Below are 24,995 nucleotides of genomic sequence, written 5' to 3'. Positions count from 1 at the left end.
GGCCACGAGAAGTTACATGCAAATACCACGGATTTTCAGGATGCAAGGCTAAAGTATACGGCTTAGACAGGTTATACGCCTTGCACTGAATCTCCAACTCAAAATTCCAGAATTGATTTGCTCTCCTTGATAACCTTTAACTTCTTCGGTTCCGTGTAGGAAACCACAAGCAGTGAGACCCCCATTTCAAACAAAAGGCTGAACAACGCATCGAGAACAGAAGCGAAACATAAGAAAAAGCAATGCTATGAAACAGGTAGCACAATCGTGAAAAGTTGATTCCGAAAATTTTGAGAAGCCCCAGAGTATATTGAAATGAAATTTCCATTTGTTTGGAAACATTTTGCCTGATAAAGTGCGATTCGGGACTCTTGACACTTCAGCAGCGTTCTAAGATAGATGAAGGCACCTAGAATCAAAAGGAAGATCGATATGGGGTTTGGCTCCTCTGTGGTGAAGGTACGTAGGTGAGTTAGTGGAAAGAAAAGATCATTTTCTGAAGAAGAGAACATCTCCTACTGATCGACAGGAATTCCATGAAAGATGCTCATCGGTCGCTTCTGCAATGGGAAATGTTTGGCAGTTCAGCTCGTAAAGGTTCACAGGATCAGCACCTCTCCATATTCTAGTCTTTCAATTTCAGGAAATGATCACCATGTCTAAGCCGTGCCAAAGTGCGAGACTATACTTGATATGAATGTCATAAATTCTAACCCTCCGGATTAGGCTAGCATATGCCCCAATTAAGATATGTTGTATTCATATCCCCAGACCGGTTCCGCAGCGTCCCTCAATTGGAATCCCAAGGACATAGGAAGCTCCTTGGATTCGATTTTCCTCACTTCGCCAATCCTTGCGCGCACCTCCCATCGCACTTCATACTAGTATTGTTGTAATGATATTTCCGCACCACGGCTTCGAATAAAATTGCCATCCATTTCAAGAATTGATGGCCCAAAATTTTGCGACAACAAATAAACCAGTAGGCAAGAGCAACTATACAAGCATCCCGACTATCGTTTCTCCTTTCACTTATTCATTTAAGCTGCGTCTCTGATGGGTTGCCTATGTATCGCGATATCTTTTGCGCTGCAACTTGATAAGCAGTCGCCATTTGTAGATATTCGCATTTGTGGATTTGTTACAATGAGGAACGTTGCAAGTACATCGCTCACTATCATCTATCCAAATGAGTACGGATTGTACGGGTAACTCGTATGATAATAAAGTTGAGGATCGGTAACAGGTTCGAGCGACTCATATGATTGATCCCACCAAAAGCCGAGCTGATCCCCAAGCATCTCAGACTCAAACGGTGCCATTGATGGATCAAATAGCTGCCGAGGTGCGGCTGGGTGGTTGAGAGTGCTCATTCCATCATTGGGAACTGCCGTCAATCCAGTTGTCTGCAAGGTATTTGCGTGCAACTGTTGACGCTCACCAGAAGCCTCGAGGTGCCAGAAGCCTGCAGTATGTGAAGTGTTTCCACGCTGATTCTCTAAGGCTTGCTGATGAAGTGGTTTTTGTGTCTGAGGCTGTGGTTCCGCTTGTAATATTGATGAAATGCTGTTTCCAGAGACCTTGGAAGCAGAGTGAATATTCCTCCCAGGTAGCGGAGGCTGGGTGGCAAGAGGTCGTGTAGTTCTTGCGTTGTTTACCGAGCTTGCTGGCGTCCTAGGATTTACCTCCGATTTGCAAACTGAACTTGGTTGGGAATCGCTAACACCAGATGAACAGTGAGCAGAATCTGCTATGAAATCAGAAAATTTGGTCGAACAGCCATTGACTCGTGGACTATCAGTTGACACAATCTTCTCGATATCTGCGGGCTGATCATCTGGGTTTGTAAAACGATCAGAAATGCCACATATTACATTGATGTCAAATCCTGCATCTTTGAAAAACATTTCTAGCTTCTCCCACTGAAATACATGGTAAGTTTATGTGATAACAGGAGGCATTGGAAAATTTATCTTACGAGCATATTTAACGTAGTCCAGTATATTCTAATCCTCTTGATAATTATCAAAGCAGCCTTAAAGCGAACAAACGTATTCACCCGAAGCTTTTTCTGTGCCACGAGAGATTTGAAATGTATAGTTATCGCCACCAATAACGTATAAGCTGTAGTACTCGGGACATTCTTGAAATCTGGGTCAGTCGATAAGAATGCGGATGCCATATCTAAAGTGATCGAAGCCTGCTTAACAACCTCTTCTGCTGAAAGTCTTACCATCCTCTTTGGTATCGAAAGGTGTGGTGGGTATGTAGAGAACACAGGAACCAGCGCAGAATGTAAACTCATCGAACACAATCGGTATATGCTGTTGAGAAAAAAACTCCTGACTATTGGTACTTTGGAAACCCTTGAAAATTCCGGGTACCGAATTTCAGGTCCAAGACGATTGAGAACGAGACCAAGTCTTGTGTCAAGGTCTAAAAAGGTAGCTACAATTTGTGAGACATCTTTGCCTTCGGTAACTGCACAGGAATCCACAAAGCTCCGTATCTCGGACCTATGATTTTCATTAGTCTTTATCATAGTCTACAAATTAATAAAGCTCACCATAAAGCAAAAAGTACAAGCATTGCTCCTTCTGGTGTTGCGATTCTTGTTGATCCTTGGGCCACGGATTCTATTTGTTGTATATAGCCATTTTCGTCGAAGAAGTGACCTTTCACCATTCTTCCGCACTCGTAGCTGTCATCAGAAGGAAGCAGCAGTCCAGGAACTCTTTGCCAAGGCTTCGTGGCGGCGTCTTCGTTCTGAACTATACAACTAAGCCAAGCAGCCCAGTACGTCCTTCTTGACATTTCAGCTTCATGACTATGGCGATTGAATTCCGAATCTTTTCCAGACTTGCCAAGCTGATTTGCATAAATGCTTTGTGCCGTTTTCCAAGCGATGTCTACGGTAGTTCAGATAATACCTTCAGTGGAGATCACTTTACTTACGACCGTGCATATGAGTTCTGGCAACTTCGCCATTTGAGTACCAATACAGTGCTAGGTTTTGACACGCTTGGATGGTCTCCACCTTAGGTATGTCACATTGACTAAGTGTACGCAGGTTTGATGTGACAGCCCACGCTCGTCCTTGCTCGCAAACTTTGGATTTGGAAACGGTTGTATCTCCAGCCTTTATCATATCTTCTTCGAGGCCAGTTCCTCGTAAACTTCTGTCTTTGCGTCAGCTGAGGTTCGTTATAATGAGAATGATAATTACACGGTAGCAAGTGCGAAAACACTCATAGCCACAAAATCCGCAATACGTCCTGCCGCAAAGTCTCCTAAGAAAGTTTCCTTATGGAACAATAATGAAGAATGAGAAAAATGCTTAAAATAGAGTTCAATAAGGAAATCAGCCACATCAGGAGGTGGCATTAAAGTTTCATCAATTGTCATCTAGAAAAAATTCTGAGTATCGTGCCTAAAAGCGGAACCATGAGTAGATGAGTGATATTGATCAACACTTACAACACTATAATTCCCACCAGTTTTCTGTTGACCATTTGACGCGGGTGTTAGAGAAGTCGTGATTACGCTAGACATAAGAGGAAGCTGATGCTGTTCAGTTGAATTGACAGCTCTACCAGCATCAGCCTGGGCGCGAGCCTTTGCATTCTGCCATCTTTGATTTGCTAATAGTTTCCTATCTGGTGGTGGCGGGTAACTGCATGGGACTGAAAGGTCTTTGCATCTTTTGCATGCTGGCGAGTCCCTCGTACAACGCAACTGATGAGAAAGGAAAAACGTATTAGCTTGATAGATTACGAGGACACGATTGAGTCTCGTGTTTTGTTCTGCTGGTTGGAGCAGCCTAAGCAGTAAGTATTCTTGTCCAAAGGTGCATGGACTTACTTTTTGTTTGCGGCATCTTCGGCATGCTACTGTCAAATGAGGTTCTTCATGGACTTCATGAGTATTGCGATCCTTCTGTGGCGGTGGCCTGGAGCTTGTCGCCAGAATGTCCTCATTGTTCGTTGTTAACATTCTGTTTCAGCTTCAGCTGCGATGGGCCGTGCAATGCACCGTGAAGAATCGACCGTGCTTTTTCCTTTACTTCAGTGATCCGGTAACAAATTAAGGCCGGCTACTGCATAATTGCGCTCTTCGCCAACTGCATCGTGCTATCAAAGTCTGCTTATAGGGAGTTTGAGATGTTTGCAACTTTGTTGCCACCAGGTTTACAATGAACATTCACGGTAGAGGTTGAAGGTTTGACTAAAATTAGCCGACAAATTTAGTTTCCCAAGGTCGGCTTGTTTGATCTTCGAAACGCCCCAAACTGGTTTAGCCTCGATCACTTCCCGCGACTGAAAAGTGTTGGCGAAACATGTTTCGGCGAGAAGAAGTTAATTTTTCGAAATGCCCACGTAAGTTTTGATGCTCAGATTCATTTCGTGCTTATCGTTAAACCCCTGTTTCTCTGACCTTCTTGTGGAACACATCTTTTATTTGTAAAATCTTCGTTTCGATAATACACTATGTTACATCTACTAATTACAAATTACCTGCAACTGAATGCAGAAGCATCTATGAGATACCAACGATGCAGAGTTTAAAGTGCCCTTCTGAAAACGCCAACCATTTCCAAACGCCAAAGGTATACAAGATTACATGCCTTCATAAAGTCGAAGCTTTCAATAACTTCCCTGCTACCAAGGTAGCCAGACTACTAACGCTAGTTCTTTTGTCAAGCAGTGTAGCGAAGGGAACATCGATCTTGAAAACTCGGAATACAGCGCCTCGGAATTCAGCCGCAAGCATGCTGTCCATACCAAAGTCGGCCAATTGTCTTTCGGGGCTCAAGTCTTCTATCCCTACCAGTAACAGTGCGCCGATCTTTGCTGAAACAACATCTTGTACAGCTAAGATGAGGGGTGGATCTGGTATGATAGCTTCGTCGGGAGAGGTTGGAATAGCAGAGTGAGATGCCAGAGCTGACGACACCGAAGACGGAAGTGACGATTCATCGCCGTGTAAATCGTCTGACGAAGAAGCAGCGGCTGCAGCATAAGCGCCGGCAATGATACCAGTCCTAGGATCATCAAGAACAGCTGTCGGTCTTTCCCAGCCCATGGCTCTTATTTTTTGAAGGCCTAATAGCTCTAAGCCAGTCAATATATGGCCCTCAGCCAAGTAGTCAGCTGGGAAGTTCCCACTGTTCCTCACGCTAGTATCCACTTCCTCGGGAGACAAGGCGATATCTACTAGTTGAAGAAGTTCGTCTTCATTGATCGGATGGACACCTTTGCGGAGGAGAAGAGCTTCGATTTCGGGATTTTCATGGAGAAAACCAACCTCAGATATCATCCCTAGGCCGAGGGACGTAGCAGGCAGACCTAAGCTTCTACGATGGCGGCAAAAGGCGTCTAAAAAGCCGTTGGCAGCGCAGTAATTACTCTCTGTTGCAACCCCGATGGAGCCAGAAATAGATGAGGTGCACAAAAAGAAGTCTAGGCTGGTAGAGCGGCCGGCTAGGGAATTGTGGATGTTCCAGGTTCCTTTGACTTTTTGGTCAATGCCGCCATGCCATACTTTACTTGTCATTTCTGTGAAGAGGGCGAGCTAAAGAATCCTGTCAGTTATTTTCGCCGAGACTTTAGGGAACGGGGCACATACCGAGAGGCCCATAGCAGCCTGAATCACACCACCAATAGGATCCTTTATTTGCGCAAAGCCATTCTCCACATCTTCAGCATTACTAACATCTCCCCTTACGACCAGGATATTCGCACCCATTTTCTTCAAATCTTCGACGAGCGCTCTTGCAGGAGCACGGTCAACCCCAGATCTGCCCATGAAAACAAATCTTCGCGCCCCACGCTGGAACATCCATTTAGACAAGCTCCTTCCTAAACCACCCAGACAACCGATGAGGACGTAAGCCTTCTTGGAGTTGAAAGCTGTACGAAATTTTGGTGGGACGAACTATGTAACATTAGTTGAAAGATCCATGGAGCAGGAAGCATTTTACTTGCCTGTATTTCAGACGCGGGGTTTTCAAAGGAGACGGCAGCTTTTCCAAGGCGCGTAGAAAGTCCAAAGTAACGGAAGGCTTGGACAACGTCCGAGACGTCGAAGGTCTTCAGTGGCTCTATGGCTGTGATCTTTCCTGTTCGGTAAAGTTCCATAGACTTGTTCAAAAGGCTGTCAAAAGGTTAGAAATAAGTCTAATTATTATCGGTATAAAATCTGGGTGACTTACGCAGTCCACTGAATGTGCTGTCTCTTATTCTTCGACCAGAACAGATTCGACAAATCAAAGGCAGTGAACGTTACTCCCCGCTCGAATACTGACATATCCAATTTTCCACCGTCAACGATATCTTTCTTACCGACCTCAATAAATCGACCAAACTCAGCGCATGCACTCCAGCTATCGTGTAGGAGATCTCCAGTCAAAGAGTTCAGCACTACGTCAACACCACGTTCTGAAGTTGCCTTGAGAATGCTTGGCAAGAACGAGGAGTCTCTTGAGCTGAAGATATGGTCTTCTAGTAAACCGAATGTTTTGATCAGAAAGTCTTTCTTCTCTTGCGTCCCCACAGTAGCAAATATCTCGGCACCTCTCATCTGGGCAATCTGTATTGCAGCAAGACCAAGACCGCCCGCTGCCGAGTGGATAAGTATTGTTTCACCTTCCTGCAGTTGAGCTCTTTGCTCCAGCGCATAAAGGGCCGTCGAGAATACTAGTGGAATAGTGGCACAGATTGTGAAATCTTCCTCGTCTCTGAGTAAACAACATGCCCATTCTGGAACGGTCTCGAAAGTTGCAAAGTGTGTCGGTGCCATCACAACGACTCTGTCACCGACCTGGAATTTTGATCCGCGCGAAGCAACTCTAGTAACGGTGCCACTGAATTCACAACTACAAGTGGAAAGCTTAGTGTCGACTTTGCCATGGAAGGCGTAAAAGTCCTTCGCGTTCATGCCGACTACTTTGACCTGTACTTCAACGAAGCCAGGCTGCAATAAGGGATCGCTTGGGGCGCGTTGATCGAAACGGAGGGAGTCGAGTTGTCCAGCACTTCCAATGTTCAATTGACAATTGCCTGCATCTTTGAGTTTCGTCGATCTTGTTTCGCCGTTTTGCCCACGTCGGAAACGCTTATTCATCGACTCTTCGGGCACGAACCTGCTACTATAAAGGGCACCTTTATGCTGCAGATACTCGAACTCCGGCCTCGAGCTGAATACGGCTTGTCGCAGGACGTTGACAATGTTTTGCGATGATGAGGTAAAGTCAGCATCCATGGTGTCTAGGTCAACGGTGTACATCTTCAAAGATGGCTGTTCCAACATCAAGGACCTAGCAAGCCCGCCAACTAAGGAGAAAGACGGCTTTGCCGCTTCAAAAAGCCCGCCTCCAGTAACCCAAACGAGTATGGAGGCATTGTCGGTTACCACTTTTATGCGCTCGATATCATCGGCAACAGCAAGTTCGAGGACAGGATCTTCCAGTTCAATAGTTGAAATGACGATTGAACCATATGGTATTTTGTCATGGGTGACGCTTGCCAACGAAATCCTCTTTACCTGACGGCCAAAATATTCTTCTAAAGCGCAATGGAGATGATGGTTGATCGGATACGATGTATTCCGTTCCACAATTAGAACGCACGAATCAATTTTTTTGTTAGATTGTCCAAGCTCTTCTTTCGAACGAGCAATGGTGATAGTGCGTCGGGTTGGATCTGTCGCCGTAGAAATTAGAGAAAATCGGGATTCGTTTAGAAGTGTGTTGTCGGTTGGTTTATTGCTTGAGAGTATACTAGCGTGAGATGACAAGGCCTTCAAAATATCGGGAGTGAGCAGGCTCGATGTCGCTTCTAGGGACGGCGGAAGGAGAACCAAGTCGAAAAGCGCATCGTCTTTGATTTTAACGTTATCATTTGCCAGTAGTTGTGCTGGATCTCGAATCTCCGTTCCCATCATCTTTCCTCTATCATTTCTTAAGCGATTTAACCTTGTGTATGAGTGAAATCTTTTCAACGAGGTACCAACATGCAGCAAATCAAGTAGCGTAGCTGAATGCTGCACGTCGCCATCGCCAATTTCCAGTATTCGTAACCGTGGGTTTGAGTGGGTGAGCAAATCCACTGCGCCTGCGAACCTCCCAAAATCGGAATTGCGTAGCGCACCGTCGAGTTGGTCGGAGAAGCGATTTAAATAATCCGTAAACTGCGGTAAATGTGCTGAGTCAAGTGTTGAAATGTCCAGCTTCCATAAAGTTCTTAATACTGGATTGCGCTCCTCTTTATCATCAACTTGCAACCCGCTTTCATTGTAGGCAACCGCTCTGACATCGCCAACGGTCGCAAGGACGTGTCCTGTCGGGTTTCTGAGCTCGGCATTGATGTTGATCGTACCAAAACCAACGGTCTCGGAATCGGCGAAAATGGTGCAACACTGCCCAACATCTTTGAATGCCGCCGCAGATATTTCGGCGGTACCAATTGTCACAGGAACCTTTCCCCGGAGCCGAGGAACGGACCCCGAAGCCGAAGCAATTATGGCAGTCTGCAATAACGCATCAAGAGTGATTGGATGGATCATATATTCAGATTGGGTGCCATGCTCAGAACGGCCGCCACACAGCAATTGCGTTTCTGAAACAGTTCGATATAATTTTTTTGATCTGTCATTGTATATTTTAGTCATCGATCGGAACATTGGTCCAAACCGTAAGCCTTCTTTTGTGAACTTGTCATACCAAGTGCGTGTGGCTTGCTCTTCCATCGTTTCTGTAGAAAAGTCCAATCGTGTGCTCGAAGTAGGGGCTTCTCCGAGCACAGCAACTAGCCCGCTGGCATGAATTGTTGTCATGTCTGCGGCAAGGGACGTAATCTCAAACTGCCACCAGTTTCCGGAGAAGGAAACTCCAGACATTTGAAATGGCCTCAACTCCGTAAAAAGTTCCATTCCATGCTTCTCCTCTTCGAGAACAAGGACATTCTGAATGTGAACCTGTTTAAATCTAACCCCTAGGAATGGAGAATCTGAAGATTTCACTACTTCTCGCAGCGCCTCGGCGGCTAAAGCTAAGTAGCCTGCACCTGGGAATACCATCGTGCTGCCCAGTTTGTGATCCGCCAGCCATGGGACATCCTCGACTTTCAGGAGATTCCTCCATTGCAAATTCTGCGGTGCTGCATCTGACACCCGTGAACCTAGAAGATCATGACGAGCATGTTCTCGCCCCCGGAACAAGGCACTAGATCTTGACTCATTCCAGAGTATTGTCTGATGGTTCCAGCTATATGTGGGAAGGCCATGAAGTACTCTGTTCCTCTGTATAGATGTTCTTGAGCCTTTGGTAGTGTGAACGATTCCATTGGCTCTATTCAAATTGATAGGATGCTGATTCAAGAACAACGTGCCACATAAATTGAGTAGGGAACTTTCGGCATCTTTGCCTCGTGATAACGTCGATGAGTAGAGTGACGGACTCTTCTCGGATTCGAAGCCCTCTTGTATTTGAACGATGGGCTGCTGCAAAGTTGAATGCGGCCCAACTTCTATAAGATGGTATGCATTCTCAAGAAGAAGGGCTTGCATGGAATCGCTGAATAAAACGGGGGATTCTAAGTTTCTTCTCCAGTAAGCCGGGTTATCAATAAGCTTTCGGGCACCAAGCCGTCCGGTAACTGAAGAGAACATCTGTGTAGTAGATATGTCAATATTTCGTGCCTTTCTCTTAGCATACACCGAGGAAACCAGCGCCTCATATTCAGAACCAACAGAAAGCATATGATGTGAGTGGTAGGCTTTGTTGTCGGTCTTGAGCCTTCGCGCAAATACTTCTCTTCCAGTAAGAGTCGAGACAAGCTGGTCTATAGCATCAGAGTCTCCACTTATAGTACTGCTTTTAGGTGAGTTGATACAGGCTACTCTCAGTTGTCGCTGTAGATTGAGTGCGGTTATCTCATGCTCACACTGCTCAGAACTCAATCCTACAGCTGCCATAGCACCAGTAGGAGGTAGACGTGTGACCACCAATCCACGATAGTAAGCGATGGCTATCGCCTCTGTCGCAGTGAGGTAGCCGGCGGCAAATGCAGCAGATATTTCTCCCGATGAGTGTCCAATGACTGCTTCTGGTACAATATTCCAATCCTTAAGAATGACCACAAGAGCGATCTGTAGCGCAGTACACACGGTCTGAGAGTGTGACGCCTTTGAGATTTGACTATCATTAGAGTCTGCTGAGAGAGTCGATAGGATAGACCATGCTGGAGGCTGCGGTAGACGTGCGAGGTAATCATCGAGTTTCTCGATGGTTTGTCGAAAAACAGGAAAAGCCGAAAGAAGCTCATAGCCCATTCGAGGCCACTGTGCACCTTGTCCAGTGAACACAAGAGCGATCGGAAGTCTCGAAGGCTCCGAGGTAAGAGTTTTTATAACGTTGGGCGATATGTCGTACAGGAGCTTTTGGTTCTCCAAAAGGAAGTACCCACGGCAAGGTAGCGCTGAACGTCGAGAGGTCAATGTAAAAGCGAGATCGTTGACAAAGGCCCGGTCCAAAGGCAATTTGAGTTTACTGGTGCGATCGAGGAGCGCGCGGTTGTCATGGCCGGAAAACGGAAGCAAGATAAAATTTCGACCCGTCCCAACTTTTGACTGCTGCTTCTGGTAGCCTTCCGGCACATGAGCAACAGCTGCTTCTAGAATGGCATGAGCATTGGCTCCTCCGTACCCAAAAGAGTTAACACTTGCTCTCGCCACATTGCCTGCAGGCCACTTTGTGTTCTTGGTCACGACCTCCACGTTCCGCTCCGAAAGTTTCAATTTCGGATTGAACTCTTTGATACCAATAGTTGGAGGGATAATGCCGTTTTCCAATGCCAGAGTGACCTTAACGATACTGGTAATCCCACTCACAGCTTCACTATGCCCCAAGTTCGTCTTGACAGAACCAATCAGGGTAGGTCGACCGGATCTGTGTTGGAATACACGTGACAAGGCCTCGACCTCGATGGGGTCACCAATAGATGTGCCCGTACCATGCGCCTCGATATAATCAGTTTCATCTGTAGGTAGACCTGCCATGGCATAGGCCTTTCGAATGACGGCCTCCTGGCCGGCGACGCTGGGTAAAGTGAGGCCATTGGTGTGGCCGTTGCTGTTAACCGAGGTCCCTCGAATCACGGATCTGATGGGATCGCCATCTCTGATCGCATCGCTAAGTCGCTTGAGATATAAAGCACCCACGCCTTCTCCTCTGCCGTAGCCGTCAGCGGACGAGTCGAAAGTATGGCATTGCGATGTTGGCGACAGAAACCCCGCCTTCACCATAGTGAGGTGTAGTTCAGGCGTTTGGACCAGGTTTGCTCCCGCGACTACGGCAGCCGAGCAGTCCCCGGTGCGCAATGCTGAGCATGCCGTATGCAGCGCATACAATGACGAAGAGCATGCGGTGTCGAGCACGAAACTAGGACCCTTCAGGTTAAAAGCGTTGCTGATGCGGTTGGCGAGGATGGTCAGTCCCATGCCCGTCGCACTGTACCGGTGGAACAGCTCGGGGTCTTTGGATTGCAGCACCACGAAATCCGCCAGAAAATTTGCGACATAGCAGCCGACGTCCGCTCCCGAAAGCTGCTCCAAAGTCACGCCGGCGCTTTCGAAGCACTCAAAACACACTTCCAGGAGTTGTCGCTGCTGCGGATCCATGTAGGTGGCCTCGAGGTTATTAATTCCAAAAAAGGCATTGTCAAAGGACCGGACGTCGTCTTCAAGAAAGTACCCGCCCGTCGAGTTGACACTGACTGGATGGCTTGCATCCGGGTGATAAAAGCCCTGGGCATTGAATCGCGACTTGGGCATCTCCCCATGGCCAGATTTGCCATTGATCAGGAGATCCCACAGCTTGGAGGGAGACGTTGCGTCGCCGGGCAGGCGACATCCTGTTTGCAATCATCAATACCTTCTTGTTCTCGGTGGGGATGTTCTTACGTACCCATTCCGACGATAGCGATCGGCTCGTCGTAACATGTTTGCTCGTTGAAGCTGCTCATGGGAGACGAGGTCTGTAATGGTGAGCTCTGCGAAGAGTTGGATATGTCGGATCTGGAATCCATCGAATTTGATTTTGTTGCGTAATTACCGTGTGTTCCATTCGTGCCACGGCCATTGAGACGAGTCCTATCCTCATCTACGAAGGAGTCGCTGTGAGTGTCTTCGAAGGAGTTGCTGTGAATGGCTTCATTGGCATGTGTACCGTGGGACCTACCATTCATCGTCGTGAATAACAGAGCCTCGGACCATGTAGGAAGTAGTAAGAGGGAGAATTGTCTTTCAACGGATCTGCACGGAGATCCTAGTGAGGGTGAGGGTGAGGGTGAGGGAGTGAGGGAGCGTTTGTCCTAAGGCGGTAGGTCACTAGCCGTCCGCTGGGTCCACCTCCTCCTCGGCGGAGGAGGTAAACCCTTCGAATCAGGGCAAAGATGCGTAGTTTACCATTAGTCCGGGCTTGCTATAGGCTTGAATGCACGGTTTTGTGGTAAGAATACTGTAATCCCGCACGGCAACGCCTACTGAGCGACTCATCTGCGCCGACCCAATTCCCAATTTCCAGCGTCTGCGGTGTTGCCGGTGCAGAAGTCTGGGTGGTGTGGGCACGCATGGATAACGCTCAGCTGTGGGAGATTTGCACCAGCTCGTCGCCACGTGGAAACGACGACGGCCAATCATCATGTGCAATTCAGCATTTGGGAAAAGGTGGACCGAAACGAAACGTCGCCAATAATCCAATTATCCGTGGAAACGAAATCTATATTATACGCGAGATCCCGGTGCGCCATGTATCGCTCGCTCGTTCGGGGAAAGAAGCAGTCGATCTACCAGATAACCGGAAACAGAAGGGGAGGGAGCTCGTTAGTGTAACCGCAATGCTTGGTGAAACCACAGGAAATGGAAGGTTCCGTTCTACAGAATACGAGTATCATCCCATCTCGACTATGAAATAAGCGACTAGTGCCGAAATACGAGGAATGAGGCAAGACCACCGTTCTCACCACCATCTGATCTTATGTTTTTTATCGCAGAGTTCTGTCCTACAGTAAGTTGTCAGATATACATGATAAGACGATAAGCGCTTCTGGACGTGGGCCAGCTTACGGATATCTAAATCTACACCTTGCCCATACAAACTACACACCTCGTGTCATCCATAGCTTCCCTACTCCATACAGGCGAGGAGGAGCAGTATCAGCATCCCGTGTAACCCAAGCTTGCTCTGTGGACTGCAGAGCAGGTCGTACTGTTCGATCCCGCTTAAACAAACAACATGATACTCAGAACGGCCAATCAAGCCCTGCCAAACATCATGTTCGATCAATAAGAGAGGAATCCAGTCAACCTCGAACCTGCGCATGATGTTTCCAAGCGGTAAAAAGACTCAGAGAGGGGAAATATGACAACATGGGCTAACAAAGCACTTTAGAGCTTGTTGGTTATCCCAATCTTTCAAGCCAGAAGGGTAAAGAAGTAGAAGACTCCATTCATGAACTTACTGATACCGGCGCTGAGGATGAAGGTACTACAGCGCTATATTTCATAGAGCTTCAGTACCCTCGACTTGACTAATGAATCAGCTGAAGGTAGCGACAACTCTCGTCTTAGTGAGCTGCTCATACAACGAGCTATAGGGTATATAATGATGGAAGAAATGCTATACCAAAGATTGGTGGTACGTTCGCAAAATAGAGTTGCGAATAGAGTTGTGTTGGTGGCGGGTGCATGTGGTCATCAGATTGTTGTGCTGCTTGCGCCATTCGCTGCAGTCCAGACTCAAGTCCTCCTGTCGCAGGTCGCACTAGATAATCCCACGTACCATCGACCCGGAATAACGTGACCCATTTTTCAGAGACCATTGACCGAGGTTCTTGGCGGCTGGATTTTGATTTCTGGAAAACCGTTCCAATAATTGCATTCACAACATTTGGCCATTTATCCATTGAGATTGACAATAATGGGATATGTGCGTCCTCTTTTTGTTATCGCCAGCTTGCCAACATGAATGTATTTTCACGATCCCTCGACACATGCGCACCACGCAGACTAAAGGCTGCAAGGGCAAGAGTTAGAGTCTACTGTACCACATGGTTGCATTGTTCTGGGCCGTCGCCCAACGTTCCGCATACGATGATCCCCTGTAAAACTCGTGGGACCCGAGACAACTTTCTCTCTTGGGACCTCACCGCCGAAGATACCGAGGCTTTATCATACATCACTCGATTCCAACCGTTAACAACCTGAAATTCGGCCGTTTGGCCCGTTTGCTGTGAGCTTCGGTCACCATTATTCACGTCAACAAGCGACAGGTAAAGTCCGAAACTCGAAGCTAATGCTGACACTGCTGAGCAAGCGATACGCGGATCAAGAACCTTTTCCGTTGAACCTTGTTCCGACGGGGCAGATCTGGGCACGACATAGCTCGAAAGCATAATCGACGTGAACAGTTTGCTACTGTAGAAGGTCACTAGTGCTCGTCGCGCTCAACAACCCCAACCTTTCTCTGTCTCGAATAAACATTCCGACGACGACGACGACCCACACGCCTGTTGAGTAAGTCTCTGTTCAACCTCATGCCAAGGGTCTCTCTTGTTTCCGCTCACTGATATGGACGTGGAATATCGCAGGTACGCAGGCGACATCCCGGAATTTAGCCTCATATGATCAAGATATCTAGGCGATGGATAAATGATAGCAAATTTACGCTGATTTATAACATTCACATGCACCATTGCCTTTCACGAGGATATCAAGGAACCGCGTTGGTGGAAATCTTAGCCTGATAACCTGCGCGACAGCAACGACGCACGATTCTGCATGTTATCTTGAATCGAGCCTACTATTTCATGCTGGAATAGCATAGCCCTAGTGAAAAGATGGCTCTACGGGAACTTCCTGGTATCGCTCTTATCACAGGTGTTAGTACTCTGGGTCCTTGACGATCACCCCACCTTTTGGCATAATGCGACAACTACTTACAGCTTGCAGGCTGGATCTGGCATAGGTCGCGACTCTGCATTTGCATTTGCTGCTGCCGGAGTACGTGGAATGTAAGTTCAATAATCTCGTTTCTGTCTGTTATATAAATCCTCTTGCTCTTCTTCATTGCCGATATTGGTAGTGATGGTGAGTAAGAATCAAGACTGTCTGCACAATTTGTCTCGTGTTCTAGGAAGTCCAGTATGAATAATTTTGTTTACGAAATTGATCACAAGATATGGGCACTTACTGGTTATCAAAGTGCTTCCCTGCCTAGCTAAGAAATGAGTGTTCTGTGTTTATGAAGACAGGAGGCACATACTTTGAGTAGTAAACGAGAAATTCAGCTTTCAAGATTACCTGACTAGTGCGGGATGCTCCAGGCCACGATTTGGTTATCCTTATAACACTGCCTCTCGCCTCCTAGCGTGCCTTCTTCGATTTATTATGCGGTGTCCGGTATGATAGATGCTAACCTGACTTAACAGCCTCCTAACCGATATCAACCTTTCGACTGCAGAACAAACACTTGCAGAATGTAGAAAGCACGCGACAAACCCGTCCTTTCGCGCCGTCGCACTGAAATGTGACGTACGACAACCAGAACAGGTAGACCAGATGATTACCCGTTGCGTAGCAGAATTCGGGAGAATAGACTATGGTGTCCATTGCGCAGGAGTAAGCGCCCTTCTTCTGACGATGCGAGAGAAGAAAACTGACTTCATCAACCTAGATAGGTCGTCAAACCCTCTCAGTGATGACCGAAGCTTCGACAGCCGCCTCACTTCAAGAATACGATCTTCTTTACTCTGTAAATGTTAAGGGCACGTTACTTGTACTTGGCGCTCTTTGCAAGCAAATGGCCACCCAGGAATCGCGAATTGTAACCGGCCGAAATGGACCTCGAAATGTTGGCCGAGGCTCTATAGTATGTCTGAGTAGTGGCAACGGATATGTTGCAGAGCCGAATAAGGGTGCATACACCACCATGAAACATGCAATCATGGCGATTATGAAGACCGCAGGTAAGTGCAAAGTGTTCCTCCAATAAACCTCAGCAATCTCCTCAAAAACTCTTCAAAAGACAGTCGGGGACAAATTTTGCTGTCAACCGAACCAAGTTCTACCTAGACAACATCAGCTTACAAATTCTTAGCCCTAGAAAATGCTGCTCTGGGTATCAGAGTCAATGCACTGTGTCCTGCGTGGACTGAGACTCCAATGCATCAGCGCGATACCGTTCTTCTACCCATGACTGCACCAATGATTGAGAAATACACGCCTTTAGGACGGACAGCGATGCCGGAGGAGGTTGGAGATACCATCGTTTTCTTATGTAGTGACAGTGCCAGCTACATTACGGGAACTGGGCTGATGATCGATGGAGGTGTTAGCCTGAGTCTTCATGTTGGATGATGATGATACGGGAAACAAATGAATACTTTACGACGAGGAGTACCGGTGGGCGAGATGACTTATGATAGTAGCATTGCTAGGAGCGATTGCAGATGTGCTGAGGAACGTAAATTTTTACGTGCAAATAGATTTGCAGAAAGAAGAGCCTGTTACCTTCTTCGCAAATGGTTATATTGAATCCTAAGAGACCGGAATTTGCTCTATTGTCGCCTAAATTGTGTACATTTAATGTTCTGAAACAAACACGCCAGCCATACCCATTCCCTATCAACACATCAGTATTTCATTTCCCCAGAAAGATATTACAAAATAAACTTACAGTACCAACACACATACTAGTAACAGCAATCCTCTGATCCCTCCTCCTCAACTCACTCAGCGCAGTAACAACCTGTCTCGCCCCCGTACACCCAAGCGGATGACCTAGCGCACTACACAGCATTAGCAAGCCGCCCTCCCTAGCCTCATAAACAAAACTCACATCGCACCACCCCTAGGATTAACCTTATCCCTATCCAGCCCCAATCTCTCCACACAAAAGACGCCCATACTAGCAAATGCCTCATTAATCTCAAACACATCCACATCCGCAATCGCCAACCCCTTCTTCTCTAGAATCTTCGGGATCGCGTAGTACGGCCCGATGCCCATGATCCGTGGCTCGAGGCCGACGACGGTGCTTCCGGCGTATTTTCCGATGATGGGTTGGCCCAATTCCTCTGCTTTGCTGCGCTTCATGAGGAGGATGGCGGCGGCGCCATCGGTGAGTTGTGATGCGTTTCCACCGGTAGTTTGAGAGGGCGGCCATTGTGGGAATGCAGCTCTGATTTTAGAGAGGGATTCGGCGGTGGTGCCGTGGCGAGGTCCATCGTCTTGAGTCAATATCTTGGTGGTCACCTCGCCGGTTTTAGGATCTTTCCAGAGTACAGTGGTAGGAAGTATCTCATCGCTACTCCAGCCCGCTTTTTGGGAAATCTCAGCTTTCTGATACGACTCGGCCGCGAATTTATCCATTTTCTCCCTGGTGATCGAGAAGTCTCCGGCGACATTTTCCGATGTCTGGCCCATTGGCTGCAGGTTCTGTCCGGCAAATTCGTGTTCAGTAATCTTGGTGCTGAGACCGACTGGTGCACCGTTGTCTGGACACGTACTCATGGATTCGGCGCCAATTGCGATTCCAACATCGATACAGCCTGTAGCTATCTGATTTGCTATCTGCTGGATTGCTAGTAGACCAGAGGAGCAGAATCTGTTTGCTACAGATGCTGCGGTGGTTACGGGAAAGCCTGCGGCGAGAACGGAGGATCGTGCGATGTATGCTGAGCCATCAGCGAGAACATTGCCGAGACAGACATCTTCTACGACTGAAGGATCGATCTTTGAGCGTTGACGGACTTCCTATAGACTGTTTGCGAGGACCAGAAGACAACAAGGTCCTTGCAACTTACGGTTAACAAAGAAATTACAAGTTCATCGATTCTGGTGTCTTTCAGACCCCCTTTTTTCGCTTTTGTTAATGGGGTCCTTGCCGCAAAGGTAATGACCTAGAATCGAGTCAATAGCTGTTAAGACAAGATGATGAATAGCTCCCTACGATATCATCCGGATTTTTCTGGAGTAATGCGGCACGACTGTTGGAAGGTGTGGTGGGGTTGAGGTGACCGAGCACAGAAGACAATCTCTCTTTCACGCCAGCCATCTTGAATTGATGATAGACACAACTTCAGGAAGAAGATTCTAACAGAGGAAAGGGACGAAGAAGACGGCGTCCACAAAATTACGACGCCTTCAAAGCTCCAAATAGTGGACGTGAGGGCGCATAAGTATTCACCCCTGCCAGTTCTCCCCACATTGCAACTCCCGTTTTCCCCAACAGGGCCCCGCCCCCGCGAAGGGCGCTGAGACATGACCCGGCAAATACCAGCGGCAAGAATATAAACTTCGTTGCGAGTTGAGCGAAGCTTACACCGTGTCTATTTCTAAGGGGGTTGGCAGTACTTCACGACGGCCTCAAGCTTTCTTTCAACTGCTGCATTTGTAGTGGACATACGAACTCGCGTCTTGTGAATAGCTTCAATTTTTGCTATGGATCTAGCAAGTGGGGCCCTAACGGCTGCAGCCGCTGTCGCAGCAGGAGCATATCTGAATGCTAAACTAACAATTGGAACGGATTTGACGCGATTGAGGCACGATAAAACATGGACGAAGAGACTTCTGAGCCGCATAGCGGAGATGGGAGATACTTGCTCGACATACGCTATGTTTGATAAAGTAAATGAGGGCATTGAATTCCTCTGGTTTGAAGGCCGAACATGGACATATGGAGAGATGAAGCGAGGTAAACATTGTGAACCTGTGAAGTCACAATATTTTCTAACATGACTAGAAACCCAGAAGCTTGCTGCTTTCTTGGAATCCGCCGGCGTCAAGAAAGGCGATTATGTCGGTGTGTTTATGGCCAATTCGCCTGAGATGGTGATAACCATATTGGCTCTTTCCAAACTAGGGGCAATTGGCGCCTTAATAAACACATCTCTGAGAGGTAATCCGTAACAAAAATTAATATTATGCAAACTTGCTTATTTTTATAGATGCAACGTTAAGACACTGCTTAGATGTGTCGACAGCGAATATCATGATTTCAACCCCGAATCTTGCAGAATTCGTGCAAGATCCTATACAGCACTTCTCGCTGAGCATTGGTTCTTATCCCTCAGAATTCAGTGCTCAGACAGGAAGTGCCACGTATGTTGATCTTACGTCTTTGCCAATTCCGCAGGTCATTGCGCCGACCGCGAAGGCTACAATTGAAGAGCTTGCTGTGCTCGTATATACGTCAGGAACAACAGGAAAGCCAAAAGCATGCGCGATTCGAAATCATCAAATGTTTGTAGCGTCGAATCCTCTTACCCAGGATCTTGACAACGTGAAAAAGTACTTCCCACTACGCACCTACTCGCCTCTGCCTCTGTTTCATGGCACAGCGCTCTTCACCGCGTTTTGCTACAACATTGGCACCTCATCCACAATCTGCCTGGCTCGCAAGTTTTCCACTTCCCGGTTCTGGAAGGATGTTACCGAATCTAGAGCAACTCGTATTTTATATGTTGGCGAGCTCTGTCGCTATCTCGTTCACTCCCCACCTACGCCATATGACCGCGCCCACAAATGTATCGTTGCTGCCGGAAACGGCCTTCGAGCGGAAATCTGGGACGCTTTCAAGGAAAAGTTTGGAGTGGACGAGATTCGAGAGTTCTACCGCTCAACTGAGGGTCTTGCGAAGTACGACAACTTTAACTATGGAGCCTGGGGAGGAGGCAAGGTTGGATTTGCGGGACCTTTACGGCGGTATCTCGAGAATGATACTATAATTGTACTGAGCGACCCCGCGACTGAGAAACCTTATCGAGATCCCAAAACTGGTTTCTGCATTAGAGCTAAACTTGGTGAGGTGGGAGAAGCAATTGGAAGAGTAAAGAATCGTGGTCTACTTACAGAATATTTGAATAATTCCCCAGCAACAGAAGAAAAGATCATGAGAGATGTGTTCGAGAAGGGAGATTGCTTCCAGAGTACAGGCGACCTGGTGATACAGGACGAGTCTGGATGGGTCCGTTTTCATGACCGCATGGGTGACACCTTTCGCTGGAAAGGAGAAAATGTCAGCGCTGGTGAGGTACGAGAACACCTTGCGAAGCTTGACGGCGTTATTGATGCTGTAGTGTATGGGGTAAAGCTACCAAGGTAGGTTCCGGAGTCTCGTGTACCTATTCCTGCGCTAACATACCAAGCTATGACGGACAAGCTGGTGCGGCAGCCATCACATTAGATGGAACGTCAGAAGCCGTATTCATGAACAACTTGTATGCTGGACTTAAGAAGACGGGACTACCATCCTACGCCATGCCTCGTCTTGTGCGAATAACTCCAGAGTATGTGCATAAGGAAGAGTTGCCTTGTGATGTGCGGTACTGATATCAATATAGAATTGAAGCAAACGCAACCTTCAAGAAGTCCAAGGGAGACCTCGTAAAGAAGACGTGGGTTTCGGAAGATAAATCGAATAGCCAGGATAAACTCTATTGGCTTAATGGAACCTCATACGAGAAGCTAGATGCTGCGAGTTGGGCGAGAATCGAAATAGGAAAAGCAAAACTATAAGCTCGATCAGGGACAACAGACGCGTTCTTGTGGAGGGTCGGACGCGTCGCACACTTGTTCGTTACCGCGGAATAAAATAGAAGTCTTTGAGGCAGCTTCAATTGGAAGGTCGCATGCCAAGTATCAAGGAATAGATGGAAAACTTGGAGTACATTTTGATAGACCACCCTACAAGTTTGGAAACGGTCTTCGAGCTCCAAATCTCTGGTGGGGCGAGCCTCGGCTGTTGAATTTTTAGATCACGTGGCCATCCGCTCTGTCAGGTCGACATTTCAGTATTGGAATAGGATAAGAACGGCCTTTTAGACAGTGTTTAGACATCTTTGATTAATTCTGTGTAGCACCTAGAAATGGGGTTTATAGAACTCCTCCCTATTTTGTGAACAAATTTCCGACGATTAAGTATACCCGTGACTTTGATGAACCTCGTTTTCTAACATATAGAGAACGAGTGTGGCTTGCCTGAAGGCAATTACAAGAATTGATAGACGACTCTCTAAACCAAAGTTCATCAGTCAACTTTGTGGAACGTAATTATATTGGTGATTCCCAATGTTCAGGATCCACAAGGATGAGTTCATTCTCACTATATCACTATGCATTCTAAGCTCTATTAACTGTTCATGAGGCCAAACTCCGAGGTAATCTGCTGGCAGTCTTTCCGAATCTCATCGTATTAGTGTATCTTTGTTTGAGCACGGTACATTTAAGGAAGGATAGCGAACTTGGTACAAAATTACTGAATAGATGTTGAAATGTCCTTTGGTCAGAATGCAAGAGTAGAGAATATTGTACTAAGCTACATATAAGAACGCGCTCAAATTACGTGAAGCTGAATCTTACACTCCAGCTACTCCCAGCACTTTAATCGTTCTGAGCCAACCATGGATGCTCCAAAGCCTCGACTGCTGTGATCCTCCTCGTTGGATCCAGATTTGTCATCTTTGTAATGAGATCACGGAATTTCTCGTCAACGTAGCGCCAATTACCAAAGGGAACCTGTGGTTTCTCCTCATTGAAGGTCCCTGCGATGGCAATAAGACGTTCAAAGAATGGGTTATCCTCGCCAATCCATCGTAGTAAACCCTTGAATCCCGCGTCTTCGCCAAAAAATGATACCATTAGTCGCAGAATATGTCGCCACGAGTCAGAGGCATTTAGCTCCGCTTCCAAGGGACGTAGAGCCATATCATCCAGCATCACATAGATGCACTAAGCATTGTGTTAGTTGTTTAACATGGTATATACCGACGTGTGTGTGTACGCACCACAGCCCCAAAAGAAAATACATCTGAAGGGAAACCTTGTCGCGATCGAGCCCAAGATTCCGGACTCCTCCACATCTGGTTGCCGCACAGCGTTCCTTTCAAGAATCTCCCTGGTGGGAGGATAGCCGAGTCCTCTAGGTCCGCGATCTGAACTTTCTTGATAGAGAAACGGCCATCCACTTCTTCGTAATCAACAAGAATGTTATTCGGTTTGATATCTCTTGCTATCTGTCAGCCCGTGATTACATTTGAGAAATTCTAGCGAGGTATAACATATATATATATATATATATAGGATCAAGGGTGAAATGCCTACCTGTGTGGATAATGTTTCTTTCGTGAAGAGCAGCTAAACCCTGAAGAGCACTTCTGAGCATACTCTTTTTCGTCTCTTCAGCCAGTCCTTTTTGGATAATTTGTAGAAAATTGGTCTCCAGAAATGGATAGATAAACAATTCAGCGCCTGGAAGCCCGTCGACTAAGGTGCGGACGTTGGACATGTGGCCAACGGCTTCTGTAGATTTTTTTGATATTCATATTCGCCTGGTATCATGTTCTTGACAATGTATTCTTGCCCGTCTGCACTGGTGGTTGTTAGTATTATATACTGCTACCGCAAAGTAGTAAGTGAAGATTTACCTGGCTCGATAGACGCATAGTAAAGGCTGTCTTCGCTCGGCTAACACCTCTTGAATAGTATATATTCGTCCCGACTCACCACTAATCGTAGAGCCTGTTGAAAAGGGTTCTTTTGGCATTCCTGACACCTGTGAAGAAAATCCTCAAAATGAGTAGAAAAGACGACTTTGTCGAGGTTGGGAATTTGAGATGAGGAGGGTTGATGCTGGAAAGATGGGCGCAACAACTAGACGCCTGCACAAAGCATTGAGTGCCGAAGGACATGGCAACATGTTAGGTCCGCAATAGAATGCGCTGCCACCTGGGTCTGTCAATATTGACGCGATTGTGAGCGAGATCCATGGAGCGACGCTCAAAGGGTTGGAAATGCAGTGATTGCAGGCCTTCACCCCTGTGGCTCGGACTATTAAAGTATGCCCATAGTATACCTACCTAAGCAAATCATAAATGAAGTATCCAGTTTCTGGAGAACAATTATCATCTTCACGCAGTTCGTCCTGTTGTCTAATAAGATCCGACACCAGAATGTGTGTGCAGCCTCAGGCACGGCTATAACTAGCCTCTGTGACTTCACTGCGATTTTTGGCCGGTCGCCAACAGGCAACAACATACCGCCATGTACGGTAAGGAGAGTTTCATTCACAGAAAAACCCAAAAACAGAGCATCATATTCGGCGCCACGCTTCCTCTCGAGAGATTGGGAGCGGTTTCATAATGCCTGTAAAGTAAGTCGGCGTAGAGTCACCATTTGGTGGAACAGTACACCACGATCAGGAAGTTACTTAACCAAAGCGAGCATCGACAAATACGCCATTTTTCACGATTCGGTTTCGTTGGAACTGTGGTATACATTCGATGGCAGAAAATGACGATCAAGAAGTCAGCTATGCTCTGAAAGTCTTAGTGACTGGTTTTGGGGTATGCTTTTCAAGCCGATCGAATACGGTATGTCAATTGTGACTGACCATGATGACAGGCATTCCAGGACATCAAAGTCAATCCATCGTGGGAAATTTGTTCGCAATTACCACCGTACATCTCGTGGAGGGGCCTTGATATTCAGATAATTACGCCTCCCAATCCTCTAGAAGCAGCCTATCACACCCTTCTCAGTGTCGTTCCACCGTTACTCGATGAACACAAACCAGATATAGTTCTACATATTGGCCTGGCAGTTGAGCGTGACTATTTTGCAATTGAAAAGGGAGCGGAGAAGGAGGGTTATCATCAGTATCCAGATGTCCGGCGCAAGGTCTTCACGAAAGCAGAAACCAAGAAGATATGGGGCAAAGGTTCTGGCCGATTGAACTCGTCTATTTCTATTGAAGACGTGGTCGCAAGATGGGCGAAGAATGCCCCACAAGGGCTCGAAGTCAAGCAAAGTGACGACGTTGGGAGCTACGTCTGTGGCTTTGTGTACTACACATCCCTCGAGTATTTCGAAAGAAGAAGTCATGGAGAGCGGCCTGTACTGTTCTTACATGTACCGCCGTTAGAAGGAGAAGAAGAGGTCGACAAAGGTAAGGAGGTCTTTCTTGCTCTGATCCGAGCAATTGTAGAGTCTCGGAGCGGTTGAAGCGCAGTAAGATACAAAAAGAATCAGCTACGAAGCACTATTCTATACTCTTCGTACACTCGTTATATTTTCTAGCATTTTTTTAAATAAGGTGAATGGATCAATTCCAATCTTGAGCAAACCCATGAGCCCCCCTTGCTACGATCCATTATTACGATGTTACACCACTTTAAAACTGCTACGATCTTACCCCAGAGGATCCTATGCTTCTATGCATTAGTGAAAGGCTCGGCCCGTCCCGAGAGTACGCTGCACTCATGAGCAAAGGGGGTCAACAACTTTGAATGTCGTCATGACCACTCTTCACATGCCGAGGTTCTCCTCTATCGGAACAGCAAATTATAGATATTGCCTAGCACGAAGCACTAATTGAACATAGTCAGTGCTGTATTTGTTCACTTCACGCCCTCGAGAAATTGGGAAGTCATTGCAAATCGACATCTCAAGTTCTCCGACACATCCCTTGTAAATCGTTGTCAAAATATAAGATTACTACCATGACTCAACACAAAACCCTCAAAGAAGTCGCACAAGAGAATCCCACTCTACTTGGCGATCCTACATCCCTCAAAGCAGAAAAGACAGAGCCATCTCACTCTCCAACCTCCAAACCGTCTCCGACCAAGCCAGACGAATCACCAACTCATATGCCCCCAGTCCAGGACACAAAATCAAACCCATCAAATGAATCCAAGGGGTATGATGTCGCAGATAAGAAAACCGGAGAAGAGAAATCTGGACAGGGAAAGAATAAGCTGAGAGAGGCTTATGTTAAGGGAAATCCAAGTCAGCTTGGTGATCCGGTTAGTTTGAAGGCTGAGGCGCAAGATTCAGAACCGACGGAGCAGGATAGAGGAGCTGGGAAGACGAAGAGTAAATTGTAGTGTTCAGAAGGGGGTGCATGTAGAGGACACCATATGAAAGTATTGGATGTGCTG

General features: G+C 46.9%; 8 protein-coding genes across 8 annotated transcripts; 4 read left to right on the top strand and 4 right to left on the bottom strand.

Moving 5' to 3' along the window:
* Window positions 1-1,181: 1,181 nt before the first annotated feature.
* GLAREA_01751 (Zn2/Cys6 DNA-binding protein) lies at window positions 1,182-3,993 on the bottom strand (the record flags this gene model as incomplete). Its single annotated transcript, XM_008088967.1, has 7 exons — window positions 1,182-1,922; window positions 1,979-2,516; window positions 2,567-2,909; window positions 2,956-3,179; window positions 3,227-3,405; window positions 3,478-3,735; window positions 3,862-3,993. 7 exons carry the CDS (start codon window positions 3,991-3,993, stop codon window positions 1,182-1,184), a joined length of 2,415 nt encoding a protein of 804 aa, XP_008087158.1.
* A 633-nt stretch (window positions 3,994-4,626) lies between these two features.
* GLAREA_01750 (Thiolase-like protein) lies at window positions 4,627-12,242 on the bottom strand (the record flags this gene model as incomplete). The annotated part of the gene is made up of 5 exons (XM_008088966.1): window positions 4,627-5,571; window positions 5,626-5,909; window positions 5,981-6,153; window positions 6,212-11,909; window positions 11,963-12,242. The coding sequence occupies 5 exons, from the start codon at window positions 12,240-12,242 to the stop codon at window positions 4,627-4,629; spliced, it is 7,380 nt and encodes a 2,459-aa protein (XP_008087157.1).
* Window positions 12,243-14,894: 2,652 nt separating this feature from the next.
* On the top strand, window positions 14,895-16,413 carry GLAREA_01749 (NAD(P)-binding Rossmann-fold containing protein; the record flags this gene model as incomplete). The annotated part of the gene is made up of 5 exons (XM_008088965.1): window positions 14,895-14,936; window positions 15,007-15,068; window positions 15,486-15,675; window positions 15,731-16,022; window positions 16,154-16,413. 5 exons carry the CDS (start codon window positions 14,895-14,897, stop codon window positions 16,411-16,413), a joined length of 846 nt encoding a protein of 281 aa, XP_008087156.1.
* Window positions 16,414-16,638: 225 nt separating this feature from the next.
* GLAREA_01748 (Thiolase-like protein) lies at window positions 16,639-18,112 on the bottom strand (the record flags this gene model as incomplete). The annotated part of the gene is made up of 5 exons (XM_008088964.1): window positions 16,639-16,677; window positions 16,733-16,844; window positions 16,895-17,811; window positions 17,862-17,957; window positions 18,008-18,112. 5 exons carry the CDS (start codon window positions 18,110-18,112, stop codon window positions 16,639-16,641), a joined length of 1,269 nt encoding a protein of 422 aa, XP_008087155.1.
* A 386-nt stretch (window positions 18,113-18,498) lies between these two features.
* On the top strand, window positions 18,499-20,574 carry GLAREA_01747 (Acetyl-CoA synthetase-like protein; the record flags this gene model as incomplete). The annotated part of the gene is made up of 5 exons (XM_008088963.1): window positions 18,499-18,751; window positions 18,800-18,955; window positions 19,005-20,157; window positions 20,205-20,345; window positions 20,400-20,574. The coding sequence occupies 5 exons, from the start codon at window positions 18,499-18,501 to the stop codon at window positions 20,572-20,574; spliced, it is 1,878 nt and encodes a 625-aa protein (XP_008087154.1).
* An 864-nt stretch (window positions 20,575-21,438) lies between these two features.
* Window positions 21,439-22,342, bottom strand: GLAREA_01746 (Protein kinase-like (PK-like); the record flags this gene model as incomplete). The annotated part of the gene is made up of 3 exons (XM_008088962.1): window positions 21,439-21,786; window positions 21,843-22,066; window positions 22,159-22,342. 3 exons carry the CDS (start codon window positions 22,340-22,342, stop codon window positions 21,439-21,441), a joined length of 756 nt encoding a protein of 251 aa, XP_008087153.1.
* A 994-nt stretch (window positions 22,343-23,336) lies between these two features.
* On the top strand, window positions 23,337-24,057 carry GLAREA_01745 (Pyrrolidone carboxyl peptidase (pyroglutamate aminopeptidase); the record flags this gene model as incomplete). The annotated part of the gene is made up of 2 exons (XM_008088961.1): window positions 23,337-23,399; window positions 23,458-24,057. The coding sequence occupies 2 exons, from the start codon at window positions 23,337-23,339 to the stop codon at window positions 24,055-24,057; spliced, it is 663 nt and encodes a 220-aa protein (XP_008087152.1).
* A 497-nt stretch (window positions 24,058-24,554) lies between these two features.
* Window positions 24,555-24,941, top strand: GLAREA_01744 (uncharacterized protein; the record flags this gene model as incomplete). Its single annotated transcript, XM_008088960.1, has 1 exon — window positions 24,555-24,941. The coding sequence occupies one exon, from the start codon at window positions 24,555-24,557 to the stop codon at window positions 24,939-24,941; it is 387 nt and encodes a 128-aa protein (XP_008087151.1).
* Window positions 24,942-24,995: the final 54 nt, after the last annotated feature.

The sequence above is a fragment of the Glarea lozoyensis genome (assembly GCF_000409485.1).
Source record: "Glarea lozoyensis ATCC 20868 chromosome Unknown GLAREA7, whole genome shotgun sequence".
Taxonomy (NCBI): domain Eukaryota; kingdom Fungi; phylum Ascomycota; class Leotiomycetes; order Helotiales; family Helotiaceae; genus Glarea; species Glarea lozoyensis.
This window is presented reverse-complemented; position numbering and strand designations above follow the sequence as displayed.